The sequence below is a fragment of the Cervus canadensis genome, chromosome 31 (genome assembly GCF_019320065.1).
Source record: "Cervus canadensis isolate Bull #8, Minnesota chromosome 31, ASM1932006v1, whole genome shotgun sequence".
In the NCBI taxonomy this organism is placed as follows: domain Eukaryota; kingdom Metazoa; phylum Chordata; class Mammalia; order Artiodactyla; family Cervidae; genus Cervus; species Cervus canadensis.
Genome location: NC_057416.1, coordinates 18,461,320 through 18,480,475, shown reverse-complemented (window position 1 = coordinate 18,480,475; position 19,156 = coordinate 18,461,320). Strand labels below are relative to the sequence as shown.

General features: G+C 35.5%; 1 protein-coding gene and 1 pseudogene across 1 annotated transcript in view; one reads left to right on the top strand and one right to left on the bottom strand.

Annotated features, from left to right (window-relative positions):
• VPS37A (VPS37A subunit of ESCRT-I) overlaps nucleotides 1-18,944 on the top strand; it is a 33,192-nt gene extending 14,248 nt beyond the window's left edge. The window contains exons 3-12 of the mRNA XM_043454452.1: nucleotides 947-1,061; nucleotides 1,563-1,663; nucleotides 8,288-8,513; nucleotides 9,773-9,843; nucleotides 11,681-11,808; nucleotides 11,888-11,946; nucleotides 12,026-12,094; nucleotides 14,493-14,636; nucleotides 15,942-16,022; nucleotides 17,721-18,944. Coding sequence (XP_043310387.1) covers nucleotides 947-1,061; nucleotides 1,563-1,663; nucleotides 8,288-8,513; nucleotides 9,773-9,843; nucleotides 11,681-11,808; nucleotides 11,888-11,946; nucleotides 12,026-12,094; nucleotides 14,493-14,636; nucleotides 15,942-16,022 — 994 coding nt within the window. The 3' untranslated portion in view covers nucleotides 17,721-18,944. The remainder of the gene's footprint in view (nucleotides 1-946; nucleotides 1,062-1,562; nucleotides 1,664-8,287; nucleotides 8,514-9,772; nucleotides 9,844-11,680; nucleotides 11,809-11,887; nucleotides 11,947-12,025; nucleotides 12,095-14,492; nucleotides 14,637-15,941; nucleotides 16,023-17,720) is intronic.
• On the bottom strand, nucleotides 12,246-12,995 carry LOC122432492 (annotated as a pseudogene).
• Nucleotides 18,945-19,156: the final 212 nt, after the last annotated feature.

The following is a 19,156-nucleotide window of genomic DNA, read 5'->3' as shown; positions in this document are numbered from 1 at the left end:
CCTCTTTTCCAAAATAGTTTAAGAGCGTAAACTATATACCTGAAGTAGTTTTTTCTCTCATCACATGCCCTGGTAGAGCTAAGTAGGAGAAGCCAACAAAGACCTAGTTTCCCTCTTGACAATGGTGCCAACAAATAATTCCCTGAGCCAGGAGGGGAACAGAGTGGCAGTTTAAAAGGATATATTCATCTAGATTTTAGAGAGTTGGAAGGTTCCATTGTCCAGTAAAAGTGCATTGTTAAAGACTTCACTCCCTCATTTCAAATTTGCAGTAGTTCTGAAAGGGTTAAGATTTTTACTCGTTTTCCTTTTGATATTTTGAACTTAGTTACCTGAAACTATAGGACTGACCTCAAAGTAGGGAGAGATGTGTTAATTGAGACATTTCGAAGAGAGCAGCATAGCACCAAGGCATGGTGTCAGCTCCAGTGTCTGAGCCTTAGAGCATCTCATTTTATCTACTTGCTCATTAAGAATTCAGTGTATAGTGAAATACTTCTTGGCAGTATTTCAAAAGAAGGAAAGCCACCAGAAAATTATATGCCCAGACCTGTGGTTCAGTAAAAAGCCAGACTGGCATAAAATGGTCCACCTGATAAAAATGTCTAATTTTTAGCTGAAATTTTGAATAGTTTGGTATAATGTGATGTGTTTGAAAGCAATTAATTGGCCCAGTTTGAAGAATAGTCTGTAATTCACATTATCCTTACTCCCCATTAAGAAGGTTTTACTATATCAAATTAATTATAGTCTTGTTGACAAAGTGTGTCTTTCTGTATAGGTTCAGTCAACTCAACAACCATAAGAGAGCACTAATTACTGAATAATTAATCTAAATGAAAGTGTGAAAATTTAATTTGCTTTTAAGTAACTTTGTTTTAGAGTTACGATTATATAACATTTGTTGTCTTTGTTTTTGTTTTTGAATCTGTTCTACTTTTGCCAGATTGCTTCCTCCACAATTTCCTCAGGAAAAACCAGTGATCAGTGTTTATCCACCAATACGGCATCACTTAGTGGATAAACAAGGAGTGTATGTTACCTCTCCATTAGTAAGCAATGTATGTATATGGTATGATTTATTTCAAAATGTTCACTATACTTAATGGGTAATCCTGATTTGGAGGGTTTTTGTTTTTCAGTGGTGAGGACCTGTTGATGTTAAAACTTGGGTTCATAGTAGATCTTTTATAGTAGTTAAATTCAAGTTTGCCTTCCATTTTTTAGGATGTGTATATGATTCACTAACATGAAGGACTATGACTTCAGTGTACTTAGCATTTACCTTTGAACCTTCAGATTACTGTCAGTAGTGAAGTGTGGAAATATTTCAGCTTCATTATTGACTAAATAAACTTTTAACCTTATTCATGGTATTGCTTCCTTAGTAAGTTGTGGATTGCTAATATGTTCAATTGACATAATATCCTTTGCCTCTCATTTAATTCTTGACTTGCAAAAGTGGATTTAAGGTTAAGTTTTACAGTTAAATTATCCTAATGAGAAAATATAATATTTTTTCAAAAATGATTTTGATCACTGTGTATTACTGTTACTTTTAGTTTACAATGCATTCAGATCTTGGGAAAATTATTCAGAGTCTATTGGATGAATTTTGGAAGAATCCTCCAGTTTTAGCTCCTGCTTCAACAGCATTCCCATAGTAAGTATGTTTGTAACAAAAGTTTGTGTACATATTTATTTACTTTTGATGTAAGTAATCAAAACATAGCTTAAAAATTCAAATAGGGTTAAAAGGCAGTCTGCTTTCCACATCCTCACCTTCACATGCAGATACATTCATACTTTTCAGAGGCAACTGGGTTTTCTTTTTTAGCTGCTTGTCTATATTTACCTTCATCTTTCTGAATAATATTATAGATACTGCTGTCTGTTGATTCTTTGATTTTAGATACTGTCTGTTGACTTCCTATCACGATTGATGAAGGTTTTAGTTATCTTTCATATAGCTTTTTTTTCCCTCATCCTCTGTGAAATTATGACTTTTACTTAAGTTTGTGTTTAGTACTTTCATTACATTGACTCTCAGAATATTCTCTCCTGCTGAGCCAAGTAGTTTATAATGATTACATTTCCTTTAAGGTATAACTTTTTGCTTTTCTCTGGAGTTAATAATTACCTCAATTTCCCACCTCTTTCAGCAGCTCTGAGAAATATCATTCAAATAATTTTTTCACATCATGAAGCTTGTCACCTAATCTCGAGGTTCCAGTATCTTTTCCTTGCAAATATTGCTCCATTTTCCCCTCCATTCTGAATTACTGTACAACTGCTGTCCACCTCCCATCCTGCGATTTCCCTTTCCCATGCTCCTGTATGGGATTCTCCTTTTCCTGCATCCTGTGTTTTTTTCTTTCTCAGGCTATTTCCTAGTTTCTTGCTTTGCTTAATCCCTGTGGCTTTCTAAGTAAAGGTGTGTTCAAGTTACTAAGGATGAGTAACAGTTTATCCTAAAACTTGTGGTTGAAATAATGACAGCATTTATTTTCCCTGTGAATCTGCAGTTTGGTTAGGTACTAATAGAGCTTGTTTGTGCTCCACCTTTGGCATCAACTTTAAACAGTAGACACATTTATTTGCTCATTAATCTTCAATCCAGGAAGGGTTCATCAGAGAGCTCTTCTCTGCTCTACTCACCATCAGCAAGCTCTCATCAGAAGCTTTTACCTGGGGAGGTCAGTTGGAATACCTAGATGCAGCCTGGGCTTCCTCACACCACCATGGCTGGGCTTCTGGGGTGAATACCATGCAACAGTTAATGAGAAAGTCATATTCATCTCCTCTGGCCTAGCTGCTGAAGTCACCCAGTGTCACTTCTGCTTCATTCAGTGTGTTGAGGCAGTCATGGAGTCCTGATCCAATTTGAGGGGAAGAAAATAGGCTTTTCCTTTTAATGGTGGAATGGTGAGGTTCTAGAAGATCGGGTGTGCGTGCTCAGTCACTCAGTCATGTCCAGCTCTTTGTGGCCCCATGGACTGTAGTCTGCCAGGCTTCTCTGTCCAAGGGATTCTCCAGGCAGGAAAACTGGAGTGGGTTGCCATTTCCTCCTCCAGGGAATATTCTGGACCCAGGGGTCGAAGCTGTGTCTCCTGTGTCTCCTGCCCTTTCAGGCAGATTCTTTTATCACTGAGTCATCTGGGAACCCCCCTAGGAGAGCACATGGGACCAGAAATAGTGCTGTGACCATTTTTGGAAAGTACAGTATGCCACAAGATGGCTGGGAGAATAATTTTGAGATTTCTTTTTTTTAACCTGCAAATATCTTTAATAACACCTTCACACGTCATAGTTGAAGTGGTTTCCACTGGGAATTTTGAAAGCATTCCTCTATTCCTAAGGTGTCCAGTGCCATTTTGATTTCTGATCCTTTGTAACTTTTTGTGTTCAATATTCTGAAATTGCATAATGCTGTAATTTCTGACAGTCTTCATTTCCTCTTCCTGTAATATTTCTTGCCTTATCTGCCCAGTTCTTTTACTTAATTTGCAAGAACTTCTTGTTCAAAAATCGGGTCGCATTTTTATACTGCCTGGAAATCATCTTGGGCTAGGTTATCCCATTCGATAGGAATCTCAGACTCAGCCGTCACTTTGTGCTCCTGTGTCTTTGTCCTCGAGTCAGAAGCCTCTCTGATATTCTTTATCTAAAAACAGGATTTACTGTTTTCTTCTAGGATGGGGCTAAATATATCTCATTCACCTTATTTGAAAACATAAGCCAACAAATTTATTTGTTCCCATATCAAATAAGTTCTGTGATTCAGTACACATTGTTTAAAAAGCAAGTTTGCTCCATTTCTTAGATTACATTATAGGTTGTACCTGTAATACGGTTTTGTTCAGAATTATTAAGACTTTATTTCAAGGATAGTAGAAACACTCTCGTGTTGATCATATTCTTTCTAAATAACATTTTATATTTACATACATGTTATTAATATACTTTTAAAGCTCTAAGATTAAGATGAGCCATACTTTGAAATAAACAAACTTATTAGAAAATTTTTATAACTTATTTTTTTCAATCATATATTCACTTGGCTTAAAATTTTAAAAATACAAAGGGATGTGGGGTGAAAAGTTCCCTTCCATTTTTTTCTCTTGCAATTCACTTTTTCTTCTCTTTGGTATCCAAAGTTGGTTATTTGAGTGTATATGTATAGAACTCCTGAGATATTTTATGTATATACAAAGAAATATGTACATGCAGTATTTTATTCCCTCCTTTTTTTACACAAGTGACAGCATACTATTCCCTTGCTTTTTTTTTTTTTTTTTTTTCCATCTCACTAGCGGTATGGTTCAGGGAGCTTTCCATATTGGTACTTAAACACTTCCTCATTCTTCTTCATGGCCACAAAGTACTTGTTTTATGGACACAACATAACTTAAGACTCCTATTAATGGAATTTTTATTGTTTCCAATCTTGCATAAAAGGCCAACCCTTCTTTGCCCTCAGTGATGCAATGAATAACATTAAAAACATTTTACCCAGCTGTAAGTATTTTGTTGGATATGTTCTCAAAGTGGTGTACGTATTTGTAAGCTTGACTAATACTGCAGAATTGCCCTACGGAGTAAGTTGTGCCAGTTTCTACTCCTGTACACAATACTTATTCCCTTTGCTGACATGGTAACTTATCAAAAGGGATCTTTGCTGATTTTTAAGTGGAAAATGATGTGTTAATATAACTTAATTTGTTTTATCTTACAGTGAAGTTGAATCTTTTCCTATGATTTACAGATTTTTTTTTCCTCTTTTTTTGAACTTGTGTATTCTATCTGATTCTGTATTTTGCTAGTGGGTTGTTAGTCTTATCAGTGTGTAGAAGTTCTTTTTGTATATATTAGAAAAATTAACCATTTTCCTGTGACATGAGTTTCAAATGTTTTCCCCCAGTTTATTTGTCTTTATTTATAATAGGCTTTGTCATATAGAGTTTTGTTGTTGTTTGTTTTTTTATGTCAGGGGATTTATCATTTTCTCATAGGACTTTTGAATTTGGGACCACAGAAAGTCCTTTCCCACCCCAAAGTTTTAATTTCCGTGATATCTTCCAGTTCTTTAAGATTTTTTTTTTAAAGAAAAAAGTTTTCTATTTTAATTTGTTCCATTTGGTTTCTCTTTTATTATTATTATGAGGATCTGGCTTCAATTTAATTTTTTCCAGATGTCGCAATGCTATTTATTGACCTTTTTTTTTTAACCTGATTTGAAATCTTGTTTTATTATATCCTAATTGCTATATATGCTTGGGAATTTTCTGGATTTTGTATTCAGTTCCATTGATCTTCCTATCCATTGCCAATGTTTTCCTTTAAAAAAGAGTTTTTTAAAATTAAGGTTTTCTATTGGATTTTGCTAAATGCCAGGCTTAAACTCTCTTTACCCTCTTTTTTCTCAGGTTCTTTTCTTTATATTCTTATTTATTTTTCTGTATAAACTTCAGTATTATAATTTCAAAATTTATGACAAATGTTTTCTTCCAAACAATTCCAATTTTTGTTAACTTGTCATTAAATATGACATTAAATTATGTTAAAAACAGTAGCACTCCCATTTAAAAAATTAAGCTAGATATATTTTGGAACATTTTAATAATATGTATTTTTTCCCAATACCACCAAGTAATTCTCCAGTTCTCACCAAACACTGTGTTCCCTACAAATTGGACATGCTGTCCACCTGGAGATGGGGTCATATCCACAGATGAAGGACTCAGTCTCACAGACTGCTCCATTTCACATACCAATGGAAAATCCATAGATGGTTCCTGTGCTTCTGACTGACTGGCTATAAATCAGAGGTTCCCATGGATTCCCTCCCCACCCCCATTTTGATTAATTTAAATGGCTCATGAAACTCCAAAAATAAATTTACATATGTTTAGTGGTTGGTTATAAAGGATACAGATGAATAGCCAGATGAAGAGGTACCTAGGGCAGGGCACTGTCTAGGAGAGCCCTGAGCACAGCAGCTTCTGTCCTCATAGACTATGGATGCATTCACCAGCAGGGCGCTTGTCTTCTTGTTCAAGAGATTTTGTAGAGTTTGATCAGCAGCCCCCCTCTTCCCTGAGATCAATGGTTGGGGCTAAAAGTTCCACCTTTCTGTCACTTGGTCTTTTTGGTGAACAATCCCGTCCTCAGACTGTATAGGGATTAGCCTAGATGTTGTTAAGTTAGACGCCTACCCCCTCGGGTTGATGCTTTAAGATGGGCAGAGGGCAGATGAGGTACATATACACAATGGAATATTACTCAGCCATTAAAAAGAATTCATTTGAGTCAGTTCTAATGAGATGGATGAAACTGGAGCCCATTATACAGAGTGAAGTAAGCCAGAAAGATAAACACCAGTACAGTATACTAATGCATATATGTGGAATTTAAAAAGATGGTAACGATAACCCTATATGCAAAACAGAAGAAGAGACACAGATGTACAGAACAGACTTTTAGACTCTGTGGGAGAAGGTGAGGGTGGGATGTTCTGAGAGAATAGCATTGAAACAAGTATACTATCAAGGGTGAAACAGATCACCAGCCCAGGTTGGATGCATGAGACAAGTGCTCAGGGCTGGTGCACTGGGAAGACCCAGAGGGATGGGATGGGGAGGGAGGCAGGAAGGGGGATCAGGAGGGGGAACACATGTAAATCCATGGCTGATTCATGTTAATGTATGGCAAAAACCACTACAATATTGTAAAGTAATCAGCCTCCAACTAATAAGAATAAATGAAAAAAAAAAAATAAAAGATGGGCAGATGAGCCCTGTCACAGTAAGTGGGGTCCTCTAATGCACTGGGCCCTGAGCCAGGGAAGTCTGAGCCTCCGAGTCCTTTGAGAGCTGTTCTTAGTTTACTGTGCCTTGTGGCTTTCTGGGATGTGAGCTCTTTTGTCTTCAGAGCTAGATGTTTTGGGTTTTTGTCTCTCAGGTTCAAACTCAACCCTTAACCCTCCAGGGAAAAGCTCTGGGTTTTGAGTTTTCTCCAGGTTGTGGGTCCTCTTCCTGAGGGTGGGTTTTACCGTGAGATTGTGTCTCAATATCTCCTACCAGCTTAGATGTCATTTTCTTGTTTGCCTGATCTGCTCAGATACTTTGGAGGGTTTTTTTTTTGTTTTAGAGGAAATTGTTCCATATATAGCTGTTGATTAAGTTTCTGTGGGAGAAGGTGAATCCAGGATCTTCCTATGTCACCATCTTGAATCAGAACCCTATATTTATCATCCTGCAAAAATTTATTTTCTGATTTTATCTTGAGTGCCTACTGCTGTGCCACTTTTTCTAATATATATGCGTGGTTTTTACATGCATCTTTAAAAAAAAAAAATTCAGGCAAGGCTTTCCTGGGACTTGTGCTGCAGCACAAGGGAGTGACCTCAAGAAGCAGGGTACCTTTGCTTGCTCTCTGAGAGCAGGCTGGTTCCTCACATGAAGTAAGGGTAGGGGCGGCTTGTGGTTGGGCAGAAGGGATGGTCCAGCTGGCCTGCCCACCCCATGGTGTTGCTGTGTACAGGGGTCATGCATAGTACTCTGCTTTTGCCCCAGGTACCTCAGAAGTGGCTGTTGGTTTGTGGCCTTTTTGTGACATTCATAATTTTGTAATATTATTCATAATTACCCTGACTGCCATGCATTTGGTTGTTTTTAGTCCCTTAAAGTTTGTATTCTATTGCTCAAGGAGACATTTGTCCAGGTGCAGGCACTCCATCCAATAAAAGGTCTCAGTTTTGAGGTCCCAGCCTATCTGAGGTGTTTATGCATCTTTTTTTTATAGTTGAGCATTTTTAGCAACTCATCTATACAATTAATTTTTCTTTGAAATTTTCTAGAAAAGCAGTCTTGACTTTCAGTCAGATTTTGCCAAATATAGTGAAAGCTACTAAACAATTGCTATTTGAACAAGTTTCATGGATTAAGTGTTCTGCATTTCTTCTCTGAAAATATTCATTGATGCCAGTAGAATGCTCAAAACTCAATATGGCCTTTCTATTCACTTCAGCTGTGACCAGTTGAACTTATGTTTCTAAAACATATTTATTTTTCATTGAAAGAAATCAAAATATTCTTTTTAAGGGGTGTTCTTATTGTTTCAATTTATATGATATCTAATTTACTTATATAATTATAAAAACTAGTGGCACCTGCCATAAACAAATTCCATCTATACTGCATAACAATTGTTATTTAGGACAGTTAAGGAACAATTTTAGAAATTTACTCCTAAAATCTAATCGCATGTTTTTCCTCTTTCTCTTTAGCCTGTACAGTAACCCAGGTGGGATGCCTCCTTATGCTTCTCAGGGTTTCCCATTTCTTCCTCCGTATCCCCCACAAGAAGCAAACAGGACTATCAGCTCTTTATCTGTTGCTGACACTGTTTCTTCTTCAACAACAAGTTATACAACCGCCAAACCCGCTGCTCCTTCATTTGGTGTCCTTTCAAATCTGCCATTGCCCGTTCCCACAACAGACACTTCAACACCGGTTGGTATCTTCAGATATCTATATTTTGTACCCTTGAAATACTCAGTCAGCAAACATCATATTCCTCCTCATGCCAACCACTATGGCACAAAAGATTAAAAAATTTAGTCACATCTTCAACTTAAGGAACCGTGTCAAAGAGGTAACCATCAAATAAGTAACTGTAAGTAGAAATGTTAGTCTAGAGTTACTATGAAGACACAGTTGAGGGTATAGTCAGTGCTCCCAGGGACCACTGTAGAGCTAGAAAGATAACCTTTATATAAGATGAGATTCTTTTTTTTATACCACTTTATTCTTGGTGCCTCAAAGCATGCCTGATACATACAGTAGGTGCTCATTTAAAATGAGGCGGATGAATGAATGAACTCATACTTGAGGCCACATTTTGATAGATGGTAATGAATTTGCCAGGATGATAAGGTGTCAGGTAATTCTAAGAGGTAACAGCTCTGACAAAAATGTGGAAGCATAAACCAGTTGGCACATTTGTGAAGCCGCCTGTTACAGAACCCTCAGGTTTCATACAGAACGCAGGCAAAGACACAAGAAGGATTATGTAGGAGAAGCACGTATCGGGTTATGGAAGGTCTGCCCTAGGGTACTAAGGACATTTAAACCAGTGTCTCATTGGTTTAAAAAACTGTGTTCTTAAATTAAGCTGGTAACTGCTGCCACAAGGGATATTACTGAGGGAAAGACTGACCATTAAACATATTAAGGGGATTTAAAGGCCTTTATTTTTAACCCTTAGTAAAAGAGAACTTTTCATGGGTCCTTGATTTTAAAATGTGACCTATATATTCAGACAATGTATACTCTATTCCTTATCTTCCCTACTGTCTCAAAGAAGTTACTTAGGTAACTCTTGAGACTTTTCGCCAAATTAGTAATTTTTCTAAATGTAATGCCTTTGGCTTGAGACAGACATATCACATACATCAATGAAACACGCATATAATTCTCCACATTTGTCACAGATATCTCACAATTGGAGATTTATTTTATAACCACAGGTAGTCGCATGATCCTTCCTCATCAAAAAAAAAAAAAAAGCCAATAACCCTATATGTATAAAGATACACTGAAAAAGACAGAATGAAAAAAGGATGGGAGGGTAAGGACAGTGTGGAGTGCCAAGAGGATGTGTGATAATGAAAATAGTTATGGGATGCAGTACATTGAAAGTTACTTTTATAACCAGATAAGAATAGTCAAAAAGATGGCTAAAACTTAGCACTATTTAAATCTCTCTTTAGATAAGCCAAAATGGTTTTGGTTACAAGATGCCCGATATTCCTGATACATTTCCAGAACTCTCAGAACTAAGGTAAAAAAACTTGGACAGTAACATTGGTGTTTGTTGTCTATTTAATTTGTAAATGCACACATCATTTTCATGTCATCACTATTCCTATATCTTAGTGGGAAGTGGAAAGTTTTGTGAATCTGTGGTATGTCTTGCAGTTCATATTTATTGACTTTCTAGTCTGTATCCAGGAATTTCTTTAGATCCTGGGAATGCTTTAACAGTTACCAGGATAACGGTGTCCCTTCTCTTGTGTGGCTTACCTTCTTGTGAAAATTATTTCTGAATAGATTAAACTTCTCATAAAGTAATAGAAAAGTGTTTTTACAAAGCCATATTTTATTCAGATTTATGGCAGAAAAGTTGAATATTCAAGTTTAAGGTATCATTTTTCATGAGACACTGTTTCCCTAAGAGGCTCCATGAAAAAAATGTTCTGTGGCCACTCAAGCTTGTGAAGTTGCATTCTTTATACCACTCTTGAAGGTTTACAGTAGTCATGAGACTATTATCAATGAGACTACTGAATGCTATTTAAAATGTTTGCAGTTGTTCTTGTCTTTAGTATATATCCCACCAGGGATGTACAGCCAAATACTCATGAGAAATCCTGTAGTTAAAAGAAGTTTAACTTTGTTTGACCCAGTGTTTTACAATCATTTTAACAAAATAGTCACTTATTATTTTGTGCTAATAATGTTAATTAATGAAATTTACAAATACCACATACATGTTATAAAGCAGTTGCATGGAGTGTGATGCTTACAGCCACCCCAGAAAACAGGTATTATTATTGTTGCCATGTTATAAAGGATTCTCTCTTTCCTTTCTTCCTTTTTAAAAAAATTATTATGAAAATGTCAATACAAAAAGGTGAAACCTCTTTGCTAACCTTCCTCCAGCTTTTTTCAGGAAGTATGGGTATAGGTCAGAATTAAACTCATAAAACTTTTAAAAATATTTGAAATATTTCAATCCATTACTATCTTTTTTCTTTCCTTTTCTCTTTTTTGATATTTAAACAGTTCCATCTTTAGTCAGTAGGGAACTTTGGCAAAACAAAGATGCCATGGGTTCATCGTGAACAGTATTTTTCCCTGACCTAAAGTCAACTATTTTTCTGAAGGGAACTTATTCTTTTTCAAAATAACAATTCCAATAAGATAACAGTATCAATAATAGTTATTGAAAGCAGAGTAAGTTTTTATTTCTTTAGTTTTTTACACTTCATTTGTCTTTAGGATATATTTCATCAGAGATGTACAGCCAAATATTATTTTTTAAAGGCTTTTTAATGAAACTTTTTTGGGTGACAATATAACTTAGAAAAAAAACAGGTTCATTTATTTCCTCTTGCTTTGAACTTTAGAGACTTTTTTTCCTTGTTTAATTTTATTTTTAAATTATTTAATGCTTTTGTGTGGATCTCTAGTTAAAACTGAAAGACGCTCAAAAGCTTTAGCTTGCTGCATACCCCATCCTTCCAATTCCCTCTTACACTCTGTGGATATTGATTTTTGTTTTGGGATTACCCTTCCACCATTGTTTTGTAAAAACATTTTTATGAATACATGTACTTAGACACATATACCTCTATCATTTATTGTGATAGCCACATGCCTATTAGCTAAATCGTCTTGATACTGTGTTTAGACTACTTTTTGTTCCATTGTGTTTGGTGTTTTATTTGCTTTTAAGGTTACAGTTTGCCTTCTTCTGTTTATGTATAAAAATACATGTCAAAGATGATGTAGAACTCTGTCAGCTGAAAAAAGCTGAAAAACTGAGTATTTATCGTCATGGAGAAAAACTAGATAGCCGATATTCATTAACATATTTTCTTCCATTGTGTCTCTAGTGTGTCACAACTTACAGATATGAATGAGCAAGAGGATGTATTGCTCGAGCAGTTTGTGACTTTGCCTCAACTAAAACAAATTATTACTGACAAGGATGACCTAGTAAAAAGTATTGAGGAACTAGCAAGTATGTCTGTCTTTACTTTTTAAATTTCCTAAGAAATATGTCATCTTTATCTAGAAATAAACTAGAATTTATCTTACAGGAAAAAATCTCCTTTTGGAGCCCAGCTTGGAAGCCAAAAGGCAAACTGTTTTAGATAAGGTACGAGTTAGTTATCATTTTTAAGAAGTCCATATAATTTTAAAGTAGAATGAAACAGCATCTTAATTTTCTCTTTTAGTATGAATTACTTACACAAATGAAATCAACTTTTGAAAAGAAGATGCAAAGGCAGCATGAACTTAGTGAGGTAAGATTGTTGAGCTGTTTTCTTTTACCATAAGAATTTTACTCTTTTTTTTTTTCTTTTGATAGTTAATAAAAACATGTTTATTTTTGTCTTCAAAGAACAAACCATTCTTTTCTCAATATAATCTTGATTAACTTATAAAAATGGGCATTTACAATGCATCCTCAAAGCATTTCCCTTTAATGGGAAACTTGACTTCACAGAACACAAACTTCATTAAAAAGCTAAAAAAAAAAAAAAAAGGCTAAAAAAAAACCTTTTGTGTCATTATAAGACAAAACAGAATCTAGCATAAGTCGAGGAAATCCATTCATATTTCAGGGCCTTGTCCTCCAGGAACCAGCATTGTTATGTTATTTCCACTTAGCAAATTTGATCTAATTTCTTAATTCTTCCTTCTGGTATGATTTCAAATTCAGTGACATCTTCCTGTACCATATTGACAAAGTCACCAAATCCCAGAAGTATACCAACAATCTCCTCATCACTCTTCATCTCAGTGTGAATTCTTGATCCTATATACTTGTCCACAAGCTCTGGAGGAAGCAGCTACAACGGGTTAGTGGTAGTTAGCTGCCATGGCTAAGCCGGAAGTGGACTACAATTTTTACTCTTAATATGCACGTGCCACATTCTTAAATGTATTATTATCAGAAAGCATTTATTAGGCATTTGAGTTTATAAGGCATGATAAATAGCCTTGAGTTATGCAGATGGACAGCTCTGCTCCAGTTTTATGAGCCATTACCAGTCATTTGTGCTCATGCAAGAGCATTTGGTTCCAAAACAGAGAAATATAAAAAGCCCCATAAATAACTGTTCTGGGAGAGTTATTATAAAGCCAATTTAACTCTTCTAATAAAAGTTAAAAAGAAAAATTTTAACTTTAGACTCACTTGCAAGCCTGTATACAGCTATCTTAAACAAGAAGTTAGCAAATTGGAAAATATAACATACAGAAAGTACAAAGTATAATTCAGCACAAATAATAACTTTATAATAGAAATCCAGTTATGTGAAAAATCAAAAGCTTTTTCTAAAATTCAACCCTTATTTCTGAAAAAAGAATTTTTAATTAAAAGGGGGAAATCATTTTAAAAATTAAATAGGACATAATCTTCATATATCAACAACCCACATCATAACTAACAATATTCTGTTTCCTTTAAAATCAGGAATTCTAGGAAGTGAAGCCAAAGTAGTAAAACATAAAATAGAAATAAAACAACAGCAAAAACAAAAATGGTAAAAGAGAATATAAATTCATAAAAGATTTCATATAATATGATTATTCTTTTTAACTTTTTATTTTGTATTGGGGTATAGCCAGTTAACAATGTTGTGATAGTTTCCGGTGAACAGCAAAGGGACTCAGCTGTACATATACATATATCCATTCTCCCGAAAACTCCCCTCCCATCCCTGCTGCCATGTAACATCGAGCAGAGTTTCCATGTGCTACACAGCAGGTCCTTGTTGGTTAGCCATTTTAAATGCAGCAGTGTACACATGTTGATCTCAAACTCCCTACCTGCCCCTTTCCCCCATCCTTCCTGCCTAGTAACTGTAAGTTCATTCTCTAAGTCTGCTCTATTGTCTCCTTGCTTTCTTCACCATGTAGTCTCCCTCCATTTGTGCCAAAGTCTTTGGGATGTTCTGGCCCATCAGTTTTTCCAAGGGAAGATTTGACTGTTTATTGATGTATTTTTGGCTATTATGTTCCTGTTTGGCTATTAAAAGGCATATGGTACTCTAGATCTTTGTCCTGGAATATAATTTCATTGCCTTAAGGAGCACTGGAATCAGAGGGTAATATGAGAGATTTTTAAGATTACTTGATCCAACCAGTTGCTGACATTGTGCAATTGTTATATCTTTTGCATTGCACTAAGCTCGTTGCATATGTTGCCCATTATTCCACACAAAAACCTATGAGGGTAGGTATTGTTACTATTTTTCCATTTTACAGATGAAGAAACTGAGGCACATGGATATTAAATAACATCCCTGAGGTCATACAAATGGAAAGTGTCAGAGTCAGGAATCGCACGTAAGGAGTCCTCCCTCTCTCTTAGCCAGAAGATCTGGGAGAATCAATTGAAATACTTTTGGAGGCACTTTACAGCTTACTAGATGAAGAGGCTTTTCCCAATAATCAGCATCATTCCTTAGACAAACTTAATAAACTAATTCCTTAATTTAATAAAGAATACTAGAAACCAAAAGCAAACATCACAGTTAATGACTCAACATTTCCAGGATCATTTTAATGTTAGGAGTGAGACAGTGATGCCCCAATATCACTGCTATTTAACTTCTACCCCATTTTCCCTTCCCACTAAGCAGTTTTTCAGAGCATTAGAAATTAATGATTTTCTTTCTTGATTTTCTTTTTCAGAGCTGTAGTGCAAGTGCTCTACAGGCAAGATTAAAAGTAGCTGCACATGAAGCTGAGGAAGAATCTGATAATATTGCAGAAGATTTCTTGGAGGGAAAAACGGATATAGATGATTTTCTCAGTAGCTTCATGGAAAAGAGAACAGTATGTAATATTCTTCGGTTGAGGACAAGTGACAGCGTAATATCAAATTACTTATATATATTCATGAATGAAAATAAAATCTTAGCATGTTACTGAGCTGGAGTTTTGAGTGCCATGAGAGGAAACTGAAGAGCCTCTGAGAATGATAGCAACTTGCTACTATCACTTTAAACCTGCTTGTTGTGAGTACACAAGCATGTAAATCATGTAACAGTTCGGTTTCAGAAACGATAGCTCAAGTCTACTCTAGTCTTAGTAGTCAAATAATATTTCTTAAAGTCTTTAATGAAGCTTTTTTGGATGACAGTATAACTTAGGGGGAAAAACAGGTTCATTTATTTCCATTTGCTTTGAACTTTAGAGAATTTTTTTCCTTGTTTTATTTTTTAATTATGTAATGCTTTTATGTGGATCTCCAGTCTAGTCTTAGTAGTTGTGATATACTCCTGAATAACCTGTTTCATAAGCTGTTTAAAATTTAGGAGAATAACTTTAAAAAAAAAAAAGTTTTTTTCATTTATTTATTGTCCACACTGCATGGCTTGTGGGATCTTCATTCCGCACTCAGGGATTGAACCCAGGCCACTGCCATGAAAGTGCAAAGTCCTTCCTACTAGATCACCAGGGAATTCCCTATGGAATTTTTTTTTAATTTTTGTGTTTTAATATTACTTGAGAACATTCTGGGGATAGTTTCTGTTCTAGTATTTCCATTATATTTAAAGAAAAGATTTTGAAGTCTGCTTAGCAGTATCTTATTCTTTGAGAGAGTCCTATGTATTTACCTAATTTCTCTGAAACATCACAGTTATTTATAACCTTTATACAATTATATGCTACTGTAAAGGAAAGTGGGCCAGATTTTATTATTCCTGTTTTCCATAAGAGAAAATTGAAGTTCAGGGACATTACTGACTATAGCTTTAATGAGGCATTCATTTCTAGTCCTTTTTTTTTTTTTTTTTTTTTTGGTACTTCATAACTGTATCTTGAGGTTTTTATTTGTTAAGCTTCCAGGGTAAAAACAGTAGGATTTATTTTCGTATTTTTAAAACACAGATATTTGAAATTATATAATCAGAACTGGTATAAAGGATCAGAGTGTGTTTTACATTCTAGTGGTTTACAAAGATTATCTTCCAAACAAATTTTTTTTTTTGGATTCTTAAATTCTGTGCCACCTTAGACATCCACAATTTAATGTCAACAAGTTAAAAGATTCTTACTTAGAATTCTGTCATAATGTAGCTAGTTGTAGGAAGATTATTGGAGAAGTGACTAGTATTTAAATAATTTATCTTCTAGATTTGCCACTGTAGAAGAGCCAAGGAAGAGAAACTTCAACAAGTGATAGCAATGCACAGCCAGTTTCATGCTCCACTATAGGTAAATTGTATTCTGGAAGGTTTGCGTCTTGAAGCTATTGCATGGCTCTTTTTAATGAAGTGTTCTTACCAGTGCTTGTTCAGCCAGCTTTAAGCATAATACTATCATTACAGCTACCATGCTATATAACATGTAGAATACTTTGCATTATCTATTAAGCATGATGTTATACACCTAAGCATATGGCCAGTATAAATTGTTTGCATGTTTTCTCAGTATGATATTTGCTTAAATGAGTTTTGTTTTCAGTATTTGATAGCTACATATGTAGAGTTTAAGTTCCTTTCTCAGCTGGTGTGGGGCATATACCATTACACTTAAGTTGACGTATTTCGCAGTAGTCTCCTTTGTCATTTTTTTCTTTAAAAATGAACTTCCAATCTGTCTCTTTTCCATTGATTCTAAGTTTCTGATCAGTCCTCTGACTTCAGGGTTTCTCCTTTGTGCAGAGCACTGACAAAATGATCATCCTAAAATACCACTCTGTGATAACATCTCTGCTCTAGGACCTTTAAAGAACCCTGGGGGTGATAAATGCCATGTTTCTCTCTCTGGTTGTAAGCCTTTTATAAGCTGGCTTACATTTTAGATCATCCATTCTAATTTTCCATTTTCCTCTCCTGTGTTCTCCTCTGTCACATTCTTTTTTCTACCATCATGTCTTTGTTCACATTCTCATCTGATCTCAAGACATTCTTCCATTTTCCTCTCTGTCTTGTTTTAGGACTGGATTTGGTTGCAAAGACTAGCCCCCACCTCAACAAGTTTAAGTAAAAGCTTGTGTTCCTGGATAATGCAGGAAAACAGCCCAAATGTAGGAAAGCACACCTCAGTCTCCTGGGAGTGAAAGCATGAGGCCGTCAGTAACCAAAGCAGCTCTTCTTCCTTAGATGCTGCCCCAGGCTGCTTCTCATTTCTGCGTTCCTCCCCTTTTCTGCCTCTCGCTCTCATGGGCCTTCTCACTGGCTCTTCAAAGAGCCTTTCTTTGCTGCACTTGCATGTGGTTCAGCCACTGCTGCCCACAGGCCTGATCTGACGGTCCAGGCAGCCAGGGGAGACTGACTGGGGTCTCACCACAAATCAAGGAAAGAGACTGGCCCCTGTAGGTGGTGTCCGTCCTGACCGCACGCTTCTACCTGGAGACTGGTGCCATGTGGTCTTCTGCCTGCTTTGCTGGGCTGGAGGAGCAGATGTTGAGAAGAGCGCGTGGGAGTTTCCTTTAAAAGGGAGCCGGCTGCAGGGAGGGAGGTGACAGCCATTTCTTATCTCCAGCTCAAACTCATCTGCCCCTTTTCTCAGTTTAGCTGTCCTTAACATTAGTAGAAGGAAATGGCAGCCCACTCCAGTATTCTTGCCTGGAGAATCCCAGGAACGGCGGAGCCTGGTAGGCTGCCGTCTAAGGGTCGCACAGAGTCAGACACAACTGAAGCGACTTAGCAGCAGCAGCAGCAGCATTAGTAGCAACATTGTTTTATTTTATAACCCAGATTGTTAATCCCTGAGGGTAAGTGTTGATTTTTAATATCAAGTATACATATCTCAAGGTTGAGAAGTGGGCAGTGAGTTATTCTCTGTTGACACATGCATGCTAGAATCCTTTCCCACCTCTTTTCCCTCATTGTCAGGTTACCTTTTTATGAAATCTTAATTTATCATCTTAAAGTAAATCTTAGGTTTTTGATTTTCTTTTCTTTTCAGATTTTCCTGAAAACATGAACTGCAAAGAGAGGAATGGGACACAAAACTAAGCACATTTATATTTATGATTTGCAAATTGGCATTTCATCACAATGGCTGAATTCCTAGATGTATTGTATAGGTTGTATACAGAACTGAGACTGATTTTGTACAGATTAGAATGATTGCTATGATCTTTGCTTTGAAAATTTTTTCTGCACTATTTGCACTAAAAATGTTTATTTATTGTTGATAAATTCTATCATATTTAAGTTCCACTGCTGTTCCTCTCTTATTACTGATTAAATACCTGTGCATGTTATCTTAGCTACTTTCAATATTTTATAAAATTACTTAATTTAAATTTGTATTTTTAATTTGAAACTGCCTCATTTCTTTATCAAGGATAGTTTGCTTAGATTTTTTTTCCTCTCAACCCTTTTTGAAAAATTACTATTTCAACTGTAGAAAGATTCTTATTTTTTCTCTTTCTTTCTGGATGATAAAACTTTGAAAAATAATGTTTTTAAATATTCACAGTATCAGGAAACGCCAAACCTGCCAATGTGCCGTCTCAAGTAATTTTTAATACACAGAATAAATCAAAAGAATAAGCTAGCAGTTTTTATATATTGTCTTATTTTTAAAATTAAAGAATGCATTTAAAAGGCAATACAGGTAAATATTTTACCTAATAGAAAAACTGCCTTTCATTTAAACTAGTCCAAAATAAACTTTCATGCTGGCTTTTTAAATATAAGCATCTGGTGGGTTTGTGGTTAGATGAGGATATGCTGTCTGAATTCTGAAATTTAAAACAATATTTTTGTTAATAAATAGTAAATCTAAAAAACACAAAAAAGTCAGTGAAATTTTCTGACCTTTACTGTGTTAGCTTTTCTCTTATGAAAGCTTTAATAATAAATAAAACTAATATTCAATTTTTAGGCAGTCTAGTTTTTAATTTGATTTTTCACTTTAACTTGTATACGTTAAACAGTTTGCTTTTACAGTTGTTACAGAATGAACATATTTTATGGATAGCCGTGAAAGCCAATTAAGTAGAAAACCTTGAACTAGATTTCCAAGGCTTGGTAAAGCTTCCTGATGCCTGTTTTCATTTAAACTTCAGTATGATTGCCATTCCGAATCCTAGCATACAGTACAGGTTTTCTTTCTTCATTCTTCTTTCTATACATATTTCTGGCCACAGGTTAGGAAAAATAAAATTTTCTGAGACTTGAACAATGTTTAATACTTAGTCTGTGTTTAAAGAAGGGCAAGTACTCACATGGACTATAAAGATATAATTTGAGTAAAGAAATTAACTTTTTTAACCTGTCTTCTGGTACTATGCTAAGAGCATGCCATTTAATCTTCAAAATGACCTGACAAGGAAGTTATGATTATTATCCAGGACATATAGTACATAACTGAGGTAAGTGTTTCAGATTTGT